General features: G+C 39.6%; 1 protein-coding gene and 2 pseudogenes across 1 annotated transcript; 1 reads left to right on the forward strand and 2 right to left on the reverse strand.

The window, feature by feature from the left end:
* Positions 1–524: 524 nt before the first annotated feature.
* Positions 525–1,475, reverse strand: LOC140507406 (olfactory receptor 9G4-like). Its single transcript, XM_072615504.1, has one exon. It carries the CDS (start codon positions 1,473–1,475, stop codon positions 525–527), a length of 951 nt encoding a protein of 316 aa, XP_072471605.1.
* A 5,827-nt stretch (positions 1,476–7,302) lies between these two features.
* Positions 7,303–9,547, forward strand: LOC140507407 (methylosome subunit pICln pseudogene; annotated as a pseudogene).
* Positions 9,548–15,288: 5,741 nt separating this feature from the next.
* LOC140508532 (olfactory receptor 9G4-like) lies at positions 15,289–16,223 on the reverse strand (annotated as a pseudogene).
* Between the last annotated feature and the right edge of the window lie 238 nt (positions 16,224–16,461).

Here is a 16,461-nt window from a genome sequence, read left to right on the forward strand (position 1 = left end):
TTGCAATAGAAAGTATAAACCAAAAACAATCCCAACACCAAAAATGACAAACTTGCTTTTGCTATTTTAAATTATGTTTCAATCTGCACTCAGATGTCATCAGTTATTTCTTTGTGCATAATGGATATCATTGTTCATCATAACTCATTTGAAATTGCCTCTTGTCATTGAATTGCTGAGCATAGCTAATCATACAGAGTTGAAAAAAATCCTATTTTTAAGCCACAGAAACTCATAAAGATTGTCAACTTATAGCAAAGAGAAGTGGTCATCTGCACAGAATGAAATTGAGCGCTGTCCTTAGGAAATAATGTATTCCTTGTGTACTGAGATGTTATGCTTGCAATATTCCCACAAGCTACAGAACAAGAGTTCTTATTTTCACTTGGCAAATGAAGAAACTGAGACCCAGTGAGAGAAACCATTTGATCAAGATTGCAAAGCATTATTAGTGACAATTCTCAGAGTACAACATTGGGCATTCCATGGGGATAGTTATGAGAATATGTTATTGGAGTCCTAGTTTATCTTTCTTCCCAAGACTCTGAGCAACATCGTGGTCCACGAATGTAAAGCTTCCTTAGGGCTGCCTTCATATCTTTGTTTCTCATACTATAGACAACAGGGTTCAGGGTTGGGGTGAGGATGGAGTAAAATATAGCAGCTAGGCGCCCTTGAAGTGGGGAGTAAACATTAGCAGGCCTCATGTAGGCTGAACTACCTGTTCCATAAAAGAGGATTACTGTGATGAGGTGGGAGGAACAGGTGGAGAAGGCCTTCTGGCGACCTTGTGTTGACTTGATGCGGAACACAGTGATGACAATCTGGATGTAGGAGAGGACAGTAAGTACAAAGCAGCTCATGATCACACAGCCACCAATGACAAACCCAACTGCCTCATGTTTGTGGGGATCAGTGCATGATAATTGGAAGAGTGGTGGGATATCACAGAAGAAATGTTCTACCACTGGGCCACAGAAAGACAGGGTGAAGGTATTGGCTGTGTGGAAGGAGGAGTAGAGGAGCCCACTCACCCAGGCCACACCCACCAGGGCGCAGCACAACTGATGGGTCATAGTTGTCCCATAAGTCAAGGGCTGGTATATGGCCAGACAGCGGTCATAGGCCATGGAGGTGATGAGGAAACACTCAGTAGCTGCACAGAAGATAAAAACAAAAAGTTGAGCTGCACATGCTGGGAGAGAGATCAATTTTGAGCCAGTCAGGGCAGCAAAGAGGGCCCGGGGCAGTGTGGTAGACGTGGAACACAAGTCAGTGAATGATAGATGCTTGAGGAAAAAGTACATGGGTGTGTGCAGATGAGAATCCAGGGTCACTGCTGTGATGATAGAGATGTTTCCAAGCAGAGAGAATATGTAGATGAAAAGGAAGATAGTAGCACTAATAGTCTGCAGTTCAGGAATGACTGAGAAGCCCTGGAGAATGAATCCAGGAATCCTGGTGCAATTGGTCATTTTCTGTCCTCTGAGAAGTCCAGCTGCCATCACAGATCCACTGGAACAGGTGAAGTAGAAGAATTCTGGGAAACAAATGAAGACCCAGAAACAACAGCAGAAAATCTTAGGTGCTGGAAGGTTGTTATTTTTTTAATTTTTCCCTTGACTTTAAACAGAGTCTTCCCTACAATGTAGCCTATCAGAACTTGTGAAGAGCTTAGGGGCACGTCATATTACTTACCTTTCTACACTTGGTAGGCTTCTGCAAAAAGTAGTCATCTAGTTGGATTCTATAAGTGATGAAATGTACCACATTTCACTTTGTAGAATTGTATCATGTTTCATAATGATTCCTTATATCTAGCCAAAAACCTTCCTTCTGTAAATGTATGTCTACGTTTCTGGGATGATACAAAAGAAATATGAAGTAGCATAGGACAGTAGAAAGAACATTATATTTAGAATTGGAAGATGTTAGTTTGAATCTTGTCTTTGCCACTCATGTTGACTTGGGCCAGTCACTGCACCTCTTGTAGGATCAGTTTTGTTACTTGTAGAAGAAAGTGACCTGGCACAAACAAACTCAATGAAACAAAGATTACAAAGCAAATAGAAAACTGGGAAAGAATTTTTGCAACTAGTGACTATGATAAAGGCCTCATTTCTAAAATATATAGAGAACTGAATCAAACATACAAGAATTACAGTCATTCCCCAGCTGATAAATGGTCAAAGGAATATGAACAGGCAGTTTTCAGAGGAAGAAATTAAAGCTCTCTATAGTCATATGAAAAAATACTCTAAATCACTGTTAGAGAGATGCCAATCAAAACAACTCTGAGGTACCACATCATAGAAGAGGAAGATGATAAATGTTGGAGAATATGTGGGAGAGTTGGAAGACTAGTTCATTGCTGGTAGAGCTGCAAGCTGGTCCAACCATTCTGGAGAGCAATTTGGAACTGTGCCTAAAAGGATAAAAACATGTGCATACTCTTTGACCCAGGAATATCGCTTCTAGGATGATATGCCAAAGAGATCATAACAAATGGAAAGAGTTCCACATGTACAAAAATTTTATAGCAGCTCTCTTTGTGGCCATGAACTGGAAATCAAGGGAATGCCCATGAATTGGGGAAAGGCTGAACAAGTTGTGGTATATGAGTGTAATGAAATATTATTGTGCTATAAGATATGATGAACAGGAAGACTTCAGAGAGTCCTGGAAGGACTTATGTGAACTGATGCTAAGTGAAAGGAGTAGAACCAGGAGAACTTTGTACACAGCAACAGCCACAGTGTGAGAGGAATGTTTCTGGTAGACTTAGCCCTCCATAGCAATGTGAGGACCTAAAAAATTCCCAAAGGACTCTAGGCAAAATGCCTTCCACATAAAGAGAAAGAACTATGGAATTGCATCGCAGAATGAAGGAGACCATTATGTCTTATATTTTGCTTTGTTTTATGATTTTTCCCATTCATTTTAATTCTTTTTTGCAACATGATGAAGGTGAAAATGTATTTAATAACAATATTGTAGAATCTATATAAGATTGTACACCAATTTGGGGAGGGAAGAAGAAGGGAGAGAATAAGGAGGTGAAGGGAGGGGGAAAATCTAAGATATATGGAAGTAATTGTAGAAAACTGAAAACAAATAAATTCACAAATTAAAAAAGAAAGTGATCAGACTAGAGAATCTAATTAATAATATTAATTTCTTCCTAGATCTATATCCTATAATCTTTCTTCTGCATGACAGTTCTTTGAATGTTTGAAGACAGATATATTTGTGTTTGTCCTTCATTTTCCAAGAGGACCTTGACATCCTAGAAACGATGACATGACTTGCACTTGACTTTGTTTTGACTGAGGGTTGACTGTGCAATGTCATCAGTTTCACGTTCTCCTCCTAAGCCATCAGGATTCAGTGACCAGATATTCATCAGGATGACTGGAGATGGCCCAGAATACAGTCAGTGACCTTAACCTTTTAGGCTCAGGCCTTTTCGGGTGCTCACTTGAAGTGAGGTGATGCCCATTTAGTGAATAGGCCTCTTTTAAGAACTAGTCCAAGTATGGCACATTTAAATATAAAAGACAAACAAATAAATAAATAAAAGTGGAAGGGCAGGAGTCTCAGGCCCCTTGGGGTTGTTGTTTCAAAGAGAAATAGTTACTATTGACATTTATTCTAAGCCAACAGGGACCAAAAAATAGCCATTAAGTGGAGCTTAGGCAGAGACCCATTGTCATCCAATGTATGGGCTTCGGAGGGCACTGGGTTTAATTCAAGAAAAGAAAGAGTGAAGAGGAAAAAGATAGATAGACAGAATAAAAGAAAGAAAGAAAGCTAGAAAGGCAAAAAAAAAAAAAGAAAAAGAACAGAAAAGAAAGACATCTAGCCAGTAAACCCCAAGTTAACTAGGCAGATTCTGGCCTTCAAAATTTATCTTCTTTTGGATAGGTGAAGGAAACAGAGAGGCAGAGGCTGGAAGAGAGGATGAGTTGAGTTACCCAGCTAGATGGGTTCCCAGACAGCTCTGCAGACAGTTATTTCTTCCCCAATGACATCTCTTTGATATGCTAAAAATAGTAACAAGAAGGCAGCACCCCTAAAGTAGTACCAGTAAGCACCCTAACAAAGACAGGGGGGCCTGTTATCACAGATTCTTAGATCTGCATTCAAAAAGGAAAGCAACTTTCAAGGGGTTAACAATCACTTTAACCAAGAATATATATCACTCCTTTAACCAAGCACATATATCATTCACCTAGGTCAGGGGAGTCTACACCCGAACTTCAAAGAAAATACAGAGAAATCAAAGATCAACAGACATGGATTCATCTGCCTAAATTCAGCAGACAGGTCCAACTGTCTGACCATAGTAACAGAGAGGGAAGCACCAATATCTGGGTTTTCAAAAGCCATGGGGTCTTCCTTAGTGGCTTTCAAGAGTCCTCTTGGCCAAACAAACACTTCCAATCAGTAAGCTCCACAGTAAAACCTCATCTCAGAATATGCTTTTTTTTTTTTAATGAAAGAGAAAGCAAAGACCTTTAAGAGGCAGAGGTGAAGGAGTTTCTTTTATGTGGGGGATTGTCAATGCAAAGGAAGGGGAAATCCTGAGTTTGAGAATACAGGAAGTTGGCCAGATTGAATAGAATATAGAGTGCACAAAGGGGAAGAGACACAAGTAAAAAGTAGATAATGTACTTGGTCCAGCTGTCAATACTACACTCCACCATGTCTTGTGTGTATAGAGTATAATAGACAGCGACCAGGGTGAATGTGGGTAAAGAAGAGGAGAGATAAGGGAAAAAAAGAGGGAAAAGTAGAGGAAAGATGAGGAATAGAGACAAGGGGAGAGAAGATATGGGAAATGGAGAGGAGAGGAAAGGAAAGGAGATATGAAGGAAAAGGTGAAGAGAAGAGAGGAGAGAAGGGAGGAGGAAAAAAAGCAGAGAAAAGGAGTATGGTGGAAGGATGATGAGAGCAAGATGAGAAGGGCAAGGGAGACAGAAAGGAGGAAAAGGTGACAAGTGATGTCAAAAAGACAATCTTACGTCTTTTTTTGGACCAAACAAATTATGTGACTCAAGAAGAGTGCCTTTTCTCTGGGGGGAGTTGCTGTGTTTAGTTCATTGATAACGTACCCAAAATTGTTGTCTGAGGTTCTTCCTCTTCTGCAAGGCTAGTGGCAATGAAAACAACTAGGGCACCCCAAAACAAATGATTTGAGACAGAAACTGGAACTGATTGGAAAAAAGAACCAATGTAACATGATTTTTATGCTATTTACATCCATCCACCAAGGAAGGTGATTTACCTTCTTGAATTGTAGGCAGCATTTAGCTCTATTCAGTACACAGAACAGAGTGCTGGAGCTGGAGTAAGGAAGATCTGAGTTCAATTGCAGTCTCAGACAGAAACTGACCCTGGGCAATTCATTTTACTTCTCTCTGCCTCAGTTGCTTCATCTGTAAAACTGGGATACGATAGTACTTACCCTCCAGGATTGTTTTGAGGATGAAATCAGACAACATTTATAAAACACTTTGCAAATTCCAAAAAACTATATAGATAATAATAATTTAATACTTAATTATTTATATAAATCATTATGCAACACTCAAGTTTGTAAAGTATTTTACAGATATTAGCTCATTTTGTGAATAACTGTGGTAAAAGCAATTTTCAGTATTGGTTATTATTATCTTCATCACTATAGAATGTTCTGGAGAGATTATGGTAATAAAGCTCACATTTACAAAGAGCTTCGTGGTATACAGACTGCTTTATATACATGGTATTACTAAGTTGACACAATAACCTTAGATAATCTTCCCCACTCCAGGGAGCAAGCTGAGTCTCTCAAAACTTACATGATGTTTCATAGTCTCACTTCTTATGAATGTTAGACATGGGGTTCAAATTTGGGTCTCTGAACTGTAAGTACAAGCAATTGTATCACTGCCTTTTGGTGGCTCTTGTGAATGAGTCACCTAAATACATACCTGTTGGAAGTATCTCACTTCATCACCAGAAGGCTAGTTTGTGAGGACAGTCTGGGAAATTCACTGCCAACAATGGAAACTGTGATTGTCTCTGATCATTACAGTTAAATTGATGAGGGGCCAGAGAAACAGAAGTCAGTGAGAGTGAACAAGTCTTTTGATACTTTTTAAATAATAAGTCACTATTATAAGATATTGGGAACTGGGAATCTTATGAGAAATTGGGAATGAGTGGGTTGGGTAGGGGGGAGTGGTGCCTAGCCATACACATAGAGTCAGGCCTCCAAGGGTCTCATTAGCAGTTAGATGAAAGCCTCAGATCCCTGCAGTGAGGTTCTTTCAACTGATTCATGGGGAATTTTTCTCAGCACCCCTTTGGGAAATGGTTCTTTTAACTCCATAGTGGATCCAACCCCTAGGAATTAAACATTTGATGATTAGAATATCAGAAATGCCTTCAGGGATTCATCCATTTCAGACATCTATTGAGTTGAGGACTTCAGGTGAGTTTAGAGATGGCTCTGATCACCCTAGTGATAGCCTCAAGCTCATGGACATGGCCAACCCTTAGTTTCAATTCTTAAAGGGGCAGCCATTTCAATGGCATAAGAACAGCAAAGAAGGATATGTGAAATTGCACTAGATTTAGAATCCAAAACATTCCTTTACCAATAAATACCTGAGAGACCTTGGACAAGTGTTTTCACATTTCAGGACAATTTCAAATCTGTGGAACAGTAACTGGAGCACTGGACTTGGAGTAAGTAAGACCTGAGTTTGAATCCTGCCTCATCTACTACTAACTGTGTGGTCCTAGGCAAGTTACAAATCTCTGTCTGCCTCAGTTTCCCCATCCCTTAATTAGGGATAATAATATCTCCTACCCCACAGAGTGGTAGTTAGGGTCAAATAAGACAATATACGAATATTATTACCAGTACTGCTGTGTCATCTCTTTGGACAATTCAATTCAAATTTAAGATGCATTTATTAAGTACCTACTATATGTCTGGCACTGTCATAAGCACTGGGACCAAAGACAAAACGGTTGAAAAATTATGTTCTTTCACTTTTATTCTACTGGAAATATAAGAAACTTTGTCCCTTCCAATTATCAAATCCCCTGATGCAATGATCCTATCAAGATGATGGCTTCTCTAGGTCTTAAGGGATGACTTTTCTTACTTGCTGAGAAGTATGTCAACCATCATTCAGTGAACGATCCTCTGATGAAGGCTTTTTCTGCATGAAGTCAGTCAATGGCAAAGCTCCAGTCACTCTTGAATGGTGAACTCAGAGTCTTTCTAGGTAGGCTGGAGTTTTCAAAATGTGGGCTCTCTTGGCACAACATACTGGAGCCCAGTCTCATATACTCAGGAGGTAACATTAGATATTTAGTAGGGGACAAAAGCCTTTCATTGCTCCAACTGCTGTGAGCTGATTCAACCATTCAGCAGAGCAATTTGGAGCTATGCCCAAAAGGCTATGAAAAGGTGTATACCCTATGACCAACAATATTACTTCTAGGGTTGTATCCCAAACAGATCATAGAAATGGAAAAAGGTCTCTCATGTTCAAAAATATTTATAGCAGCTCTCTTTGTGGTGGTCAAGCACTAGGAATCTTGGGGATTCCCATCAATTGGGGAATAGCTAAACAAGTTGTGGTATATGAGTGCAATGAAATACTATTTATAAGAAATGGTGAACAGGAGGACTTCAGCCAGGCCTGGAAGGACTTATATGAACTGATGCTGAGTGAAAGGAGCAGAACCAGGAGAACATTGTACACAGCAACAACCACAGCGTTCGAGGACTCCTTCTAGTAGACTTAGACCTTCACAGCAATGCAAGAACCTAAAACATTCCCAAAGGAATCTTGAGGAAAAATGCCATTCACATCCAGAGAAAGATCTATGGAACTGGAAAGCAGAATGAAACTGAATATTTTCTCTTCTGTTATGTTTTATTTTGTTTGGGTTTTTCTCATGGTTTCTCCCATTCATTTTAATTCTTCCCTGCAACATGACCAATGCACAATGTGTTTGATAAGAATATATGTGGGGGCACCTATAAGATTGGCAAACATGACAGAACAAGAAAATGATAAATGCTGGAGAGGATGTGGGAGAGTTGGAACACTAATTCATTGTTGGTGGAGCTGTGAGCGCATCCAACCATTCTGGAGAGCAATTTGGAACTATGCCCAAAGGGCTACAAAAATGTGCATACCCTTTGACCCAGCAATATCGCTACTAGGACTATATCCCCAAGAGATCATAAAAATGGGAAAGGGTCCCACATGTACAAAAATATTTATAGCAGCACTCTATGTAGTTGCCAAAAACTGGAAGTCAAGGGGATGTCCACCAATTGGGGAATGGCTGAATAAATTATGGTATATGAATGTAATGGAGTACTATTGTGCCATAAGAAATGATGAACAAGAAGACTTCAGAGAGGCCTAGAAGGACTTATATGACCTGATGCTGAGTGAAAGGAGCAGAACCAGGAGAACTTTATGCACAGCAACAACCACAGTGTGTGAGAGTTTTTTCTGGTAGACTTAGATTTTTGTAATAACACAAGAACTTCTGAAAAAAAAAAAATCCCAATGGTGGACCTCAAGGCAAAAAGCCTTCCACACTCAGAGAGAGAAATATGGAAGTCACTCACATAATGTAGCAGATCATGTTTGTGTATGTGTATCTGTTTGTGTATCATGTTCTGATTTGTTATACGGAAAAAAAAAAAAAAAAGAATATATGTGGGGGGTGAGCATGTCTCCTTTGCTTCCAGTCCAGTCCCCCTCCCTGGTCTGCTGATTGTCCACTCTCACTGCCACCACTGACAGAATAAGTTTCCTGAAGAGTTTCCCTCCACCCAGCCCAGAAGATGGGTTTCAGCAACAGCAGACCAACAGCCAAGCAGTGCTGGGTGGCAAGGACCTGGGAACTGACACCTTTTATATCACACCAAGAGCCACCTAGCCTGGTTAGATCGTTCGGGAATAGGATTTTCACTGGACTATCGCACTATTAGTTTACATGCTCTCTCCAGGAACCTAAACGCCTAAACACAAGGGCACTTGTACATTATGGTCAATGTGTGATTTGGAGAGGACGAATCAAAAGAACTAAAAGAAGCTATAATGGCAGAAGGACAAGGAGATGAGGACAATGATGAGGACATTGAACCAATTGCTGAGTTCAGATGTGTACAAAGTGATAAGTCAGCATTGGAAGCATTGTTTACTGCAATGTGTGAATGTTAAGCTTTCCATCCAGATCCTGAGGATGAAGATTCAGATGATTATGATGGAGAAGAATACGATATGGATGGAAAAGAACAAGGACATTTTACACTTTTGAAGAAGGATTATCTTGTTTAACTGCAGAAGGACAAGCCACTCTGAAACGACTGGAAAGAATGCTTACTGAGTCAGTGAGCAGTCAACACAACATGGCTGGAGTAAGGACAGAAGACTCTGTTAGGGATCATGAAGATGGGATGGAGATAGATGCCACACCAATGGTTGCTGGACAGTTTGAGGATGCAGATGTTGATCACTGAAGATTACTTATGCTGAAAATAGATTCCACATATTACTGAAGGAGGGAACCTTCTATCTTTCCATAGTGGAGAGGCAGAGAAGAAACATCTTTTTTCCCTCTGCAAAAATGACCTAAACCAATTCTTTCTTAAGACAGAGTTATACGGAGATTATATGAATCACCACCAGGAGAAGCTTACACTCTTTATTAACAGGAAGGGCTGAATTCACCCAAGAGGATATTTGTGGCTTATTGACTCAAGAATCCCATGCCCAGTTGCAGTCATCTAGGCCTATAAATCCTCTTCTTTTAATATTTATGTTCCATAGGGCAGAGGCTCACATGGTGCAGTGGTTTTGAAAAGAATAGGAGGTGGAACGATGTGCAAACATATACGCATATACATATGTACACCCACATTCATGTATATGCATGGACACATACTTGTGTTTGCATATGTGTATAACAGCACTTGCTCCTAGAGAAGTGGAGATTAAGAGGTCTCAGAGGCTGAGCTCTACTCTTTTGTACTCTGAATCAATCAGGTAAATACCCATGGGGAATATCAAAGCCTGATTATCTTATTCCTACATCTATGAGTAGCCTAATTAACTATTCTACTATGTTCTACAAACCTCTATTAACATAAGCTGGGAGCTTCTGACAACCTTTTCTATTGTCACAGTTCACTTCAGTCTGAAAAATCAATTTTATAATTCTGGTCTGTTGTGACAAATTGGTCTCAAAAGCTATCCCCTCTTAGATTCCTCTGAAAATTTAGAGAGGCTGGGGTGCGTTACTTAAAATACTGAAGATGAGAATCCCTTTGTCTTTCTTATAGCTAAATAAATGAAATTAGGTTTTATATGGTAAAGAAAAAAAAGAATGTATGTGTAGAACTCATATAATATTGCATGCCATTTCTGGGAAGGAGGGAGGGGAGAGAGAGGGAGGGAGTGGGAGAAAATCTAAGACTTATGGAAGTGATTGTACAAAACTGAAAACAAATTTTAAAAAAAGTAAATAAGGGGATGAAGTTAGATAGGCTAAGGAAAAGAAACCCTTTGGGGATGAAGGGGATTGAAAGTCATCTGTGTGGAGTAGTGGATCAAAACTGTTATGTCTCACCTCAGTTCAAGACTAACTGCCATTGTAATGTATCAAAAATGAGTCTCATCAAACTAAAAACATGTAAGAATGTGGATGACTTTCATTTCTGTGCTGAAAGGGAGTTGAGCATTGTTTTTAGTGAAACACAAAATACAGAGATAGGAGAAAATCACCTTGTTCACCCTGGCAGAAGCCAAGCTTGGCATGTGTGTCAAACAGAGGCATAATTACTCATGCCAACCCAATACATCCTAGTTCTCTTTACCTGGTACTGTTATATGGGCAGGTGTACATCACACAGAATAGAGCAATGAAACTGGATTCAAGACTAGTCTGTCTTTAGTAGTTCATTTGGATATTTACAGCAGTCAAAATGACTCAGTTCCTCAAAGTTATTCTTTTTTTAAAAATTATTTATTTTTAGTTTCCACAAGATTTTGAGTTCCAAATTTTCTCCCCATCTCTCTCGTCCCACACCAAGACATCATGCATTCTGTTTACCCCTTCCCCCAATCTGTCCTCCTTTTTATCACACCCCTCCATTCCCTTACCCCAATTCCTATACTCCATTGCCTATATTTATTATTTCCTAGTTCCATGTAAAAAACAATTATTAACATTCATTTTTTAAAACTTTTAGTTCCAGCTTCTCTCTCTTTCTTCCACCCCACCCATTGCCAATGAGGAGGCAAGCAATTCAATATAGGTTATACGTATGTAGCTATGGATACGACTTCCATAAAAGTTGTGTTGTGAAAGACTAACTATATTTTCCTCCATCCTATCCTGTCCCCCATTAATTCTGTTCTCTCTTTTGACCTTGTCCCTCTCCAAAAGTGTTTACTTCTAATAACCTCCTCCTCCAGTTTGCCCTACCTTCTATCATTCCTCCCATATCCCACTTATCCCCTTCTACCCTACTATCCCGTGGTGAAAAATAGATTTTCATACCAAATTGAATGTGCATATTATTCCCTCCTTAAGCCAAATGTGATGAGAGTAAGCTTCACTTTTTCCCTCTTATTTTCCCCTTTTCCCCTCCACTGAAAAAGCTTTTTCTTGGCTCTTTTATGAGAGATAATTTTCTCTATTCCATTTCTCTCTTTCTCTTCACAATATATTCCACTCTCATCCCTTAATTTTATTTTTGAGATATCATCCCTTCCTATTCAACTCAACCTGTACCCTCTGTCTATATGTATATAATACCTCCAACTATGCAAATACTGAGAAAAGTCTCATAGTTACAAATATTATCTTTCCATGTAGGAATGTAAACAGTTCAACATTAGTAAGTCTCTTATTATTTCTCTTTCCTGTTTACCTTTTCATGCTTCTCTTGATTCTTGTCTTTGAAAGTCAAATTTTCTATTCATCTCTGGTCTTTTCCTCAAGAGTGCTTGAAAGTCCTTTATTTCATTGAATAACCATTTTTTTCCCAGAAGGATTTTACTAAATTTTGCTGGGTAGGTGATTCTTGGTTTTAATCCTTTAACTTCTGGAATGTTTTCTAAGCCCTTCAATCCCTTAATGTAGAAGCTGCTAGAGCTTGTGTTATCCTGATTGTATTTTCACAAACTGGAATTGTTTCTTTCTGGCTGCTTGCAACATTTTCTCCTTGACTTGGGAACTCTGGAATTTGGTTACAATATTCCTAGGAGTTTATCTTTTCAGATATCTTTCAGAAAGTGATCAGTGGATTCTTTCCATTTTTTTTACCCTCTGGTTCTAGAATATCAGGGCAGTTTTCCTTGATAATTTCATGAAAGATGATTCCAGGATTTTTTTTTTATCATGGCTTTCAGATAGCCCCATAATTTTTAAATTGTCTTTCCTGGACCTGTTTTCCAGGTCAGTTGCTTTTCCAATGAGATATTTCACATTATCTTCTGTTGTTTCATTCCTTTCATTTTGTTTTAAAATGTCTTGATTTTTCATAAAGTCATCAGCTTCCATTTTCTCCATTCTAATCTTTAAGGAATTATTTTCTTCAGTTAGCTTTTGGATCTCCTTTTCCATCTAGTCAATTTTTCTTTTTAGGATATTCTTCTCCTCATTGGCTTTTTGAATTTATTTGCCATTTGGGTTAGTCTATTTTTTTAAGTGTTATTTTTGTCAGAATTTTTTCTGGGTCTCCTTTGGCAAGCAGTTAACTTGTTGTTCATGATTTTCTTGCATCACTCTCATTTTTCTTCCCAATTTTTGTGCTACTTCTCTTACTTCATTTTCAAAATCCTTTTTGAGCTCTTCTGTGGTCTGTGACCAATTCATATTTTTCTTGCAAGCTTTTGATGAAGGAGTTTTGACTTTGTTTTCTGCTGTTTGCATGCTTTGGTCCTCCTTGTCACCAAAGTAAGATTCTATAGTCTGATTCTTTTTCCAGTTCTTGCTCATTTCCCCACCCATTTACTTGACTTTTCAACTTTTTATCAAGGTAGTTCTCTGCTTCCAGGGGGACTAGAGCTCCAGAAACAGTGGGGCTGCTGCCCCGGTAACTGCTGTGGCTACTGCAGGTTCCTGCACCTCTTCCCCCTAACTCACCCTGGGACTGGGGCCAGACCATTCCACTCTCCCACAGGCTTTTTCCACTGCCTTTCCAATTTGTCCTCGACTTTTGGGGGTCCTGAAGTCTGGAAACTGCCACAGGAGAGAGATTCAGCCTCCCCAAGGCCTGCTTATGTCCTCTTTGTGGCAGCATGACCCAAGGTGAACTGAGTCCTGCTCCCACAATGGTGTGATAGACACTTTCCAGCTACGTTCCAAGCTGCCTTGGGCGGCAGTTTTGCTTCACTATGTCTGTGTCTGGGTTCCTCGGCTTCATAATTTGTTTAGAGATATTTTTTACAGGTATTTGGCTGGACTTAGCAGAAGCGCTCTAGAAAGTGTATGGTGTTACTCCACAATCTTGGCTCCACCTCAAAGACATTCTTAAAACAACATTATTATTATGGTATATAGTGTTTTCTTGGTTCTATTCATTTCCCTCCTCATGATTTCCTGTCTTTCTATTTTTTATAGAGGGCTTCCAAAAGCCACCAGCAGGTTTTTATATTTGAAGGTCATTGGAGCCTATAGAATAGAGGTCAGTATGATCATTTGGATAGCTGAATGGAGCACTTAGCACAGCACCTGGAACATGCTAGGCACTAAGTAAATGTTTATTGGATTGAGATCAACTGGAACAGGCAGAAACATGAAAGAAGAAGAGAAGTGATAAACTTCACCAATGTGGTAGCAGTCAGAGGAGAGAAGGGAGTCAATATAAGAAATGTTTCCTTGGCAAGTAGATATCGGTCAGAGAGAATGCCAAGTCAAGTACAATGCCTAGTTTGCAAGTTCAGATGACTGGGAGGATGGTGGTTCCATCTACTATCAGAGTAAAGTTAGGCAACTGAGAGGATCTGGGAGAAAAGACAATGAGTTCAGTTCAGGACATGTTAAATTTGAGATGTTTATGGGATATGCAGTTCCATCTGTCCAACAGGCAGTTGGAAATACAGGACTGAAGGACAATGGAAGTAAGAGTTACGTAAGTTGACCTAAGAATTATCTGTTTTGAGTAATCTTTGGAGTTGAGTAATCTTGGAACATAGCTATGATTAGCAGGCAAAACCTCAACTAAAAGCCAGTAAGTTAGGCTGAAAAGGAGCAGTCAGAGAGGTACCAGGAAAACCATGGGAGGATAGTGTTATGAAAACCCAAAGGGATGAGAGTATAGAGGAGAAGAGGACAATTGACAATGTCAGAGGCTGTAGAGAGATCAAGAAGGATGAATATTAAGAAATTGTCATCAGTTCTTGATACTTCTGGGGTTATAGATATGCTGCATTTGAACTGTGCCATTGTTATCCTTTCCTTCACAGGTTTCAGCTGTGTATTTCCATTCCTTAGTTCATGTAATTAGCTCATGATTATTCCTACTAAAGATCATATTTTTTTCATTTGTTTTTCTTTCTCAACATGTGTAAACAAAATGTTTAACATTCCATCCTTAAAACTGAGAGTTTCAAATTCTCTCTCCCTCCATCACCCCCCCACTCTTTGAGAAGGCAAGCAATTTTATATAGATTATATATGTGGAGTAATGCAAAACATTTCCATGTTAGTCGTATTGTGATAGAAAATACAAACCAAAAAAAAAAACTAACACCAAAAATGGCAAAGTTGTTGTTGCTGTTTTTAAATGTGTTTCAATCTGCATTCAGATGTCATCAGTTATTTCTTTGTGCATAATGGATATCATTGTTCATCATAACTCATTTGAGATTGCCTCTTATTATTGAATTGCTGCGCATAGCTAATCATACAGAGTTGAAAAAATTCCCATTTTTAAACCACAGAAACTCATAAAGATTGTCAACTTATAGCAAAGAGAAGTGGTCATCTGCACAGAATGAAATTGAGCGCTGTTCTTAGGAAATAATGTGTTCTTAATGTGCTAAAATTTTATGCTTGCAATATTCCCATGGGCTAGAGAACAAGGGTTCTTATTTTCATTTAGCAAATGAAGAAACTGAGACCCAGTGAGACAAACCATTTGATCAAGATTGCAAAGCATTATTAGTGACAATTCTCAGAACACAACATTGGCCACTCCATGGGGAGAGTTATGAGAGTATATTATTGGAGATCTAGTTTCTTTTTCTTCCCAAGACTCTGAGCAACATCAAGGTCCACGAATGTAAAGCTTCCTTAGGGCTGCCTTCATATCTTTGTTTCTCATACTATAGATAATGGGGTTCAGGGTTGGGGTGAGGATGGAGTAAAATATAGCAGCTAGGCGCCCTTGAAGTGGGGAGTAGCCATTAGTAGGCCTCATGTAGGCTGAACTGCCAGTTCCATAAAAGAGGATTACTGTGATGAGGTGGGAAGAACAGGTAGAGAAGGCCTTCTGGCGACCTTGTTTTGACTTGATCCAGAACACTGTGATGACAATTCGGATGTAGGAGAGGACAGTAAGAATAAAGCAGCTCAAAATCACACAGTCACTAACAACAAAGCCAACTGCCTCATGTTTGTGGGGATCAGTGCATGATAATTGGAAGAGTGGTGGGATATCACAGAAGAAATGTTCTACCACTGGGCCACAGAAAGACAGGGTGAAGGTATTGGCTGTGTGGAAGGAGGAGTAGAGGAGACCACTCATCCAGGCCACACCCACCAGGGCACAGCAGAACTGTTGGGTCATAGTGGACCCATAGGTCAAAGGCTGGTATATGGCCAGACAGCGGTCATAGGCCATGGTAGTGATGAGGAAACACTCAGTAGATGCACAGAAGACAAAAACAAAAAGTTGAGCTGCACATGCTGGGAGAGAGATGACTTCTGAGCCAGCCATGTCGGCAGAGGGCCCGGGGCAGTGTGGTGGAGGTGGAACACAAGTCAGCGAATGATAAATGCTTGAGAAAAAAGTACATGGGTGTGCGCAGATGAGAATCCAGAGTCACTGCTGTGATGATGGAGATGTTTCCAAGCAGAGAGAATATGTAGATGAAAAGGAAGATAGCAGCACTAATATCCTGCAGATCAGGAATGACTGAGAAGCCCTGGAGAATGAATGCAGAAACCCTGGTGCTATTGATCATTTTCTGTCCTCTGAGAAGTCCAGCTGCCATCACAGATCCACTGGAACAGGTGAAGTAGAAGAATTCTGGGAAAGAAATGAAGACCCAGAAACAACAACAGAAAATCTTAGGTGCCAGAAGGTTGTTTTTCTTTTTAAAATTTTTCCCTCGCCTTTAAACTGAGTCTTCTCTACAATGTAGCCTATCAGAACTTGTGAAGAGCTTAGGGGTACATGATATTACTTATCTTTCGACATGT

The sequence above is a fragment of the Notamacropus eugenii genome, chromosome 5 (assembly GCF_028372415.1).
Source record: "Notamacropus eugenii isolate mMacEug1 chromosome 5, mMacEug1.pri_v2, whole genome shotgun sequence".
NCBI lineage: Eukaryota > Metazoa > Chordata > Mammalia > Diprotodontia > Macropodidae > Notamacropus > Notamacropus eugenii.

Excerpts from the sequence above, each read along its gene's own strand:
- LOC140507406 (XM_072615504.1), bottom strand. The coding sequence starts at position 1,475 with ATGACCAATTGCACCAGGATTCCTGGATTCATTCTCCAGGGCTTCTCA.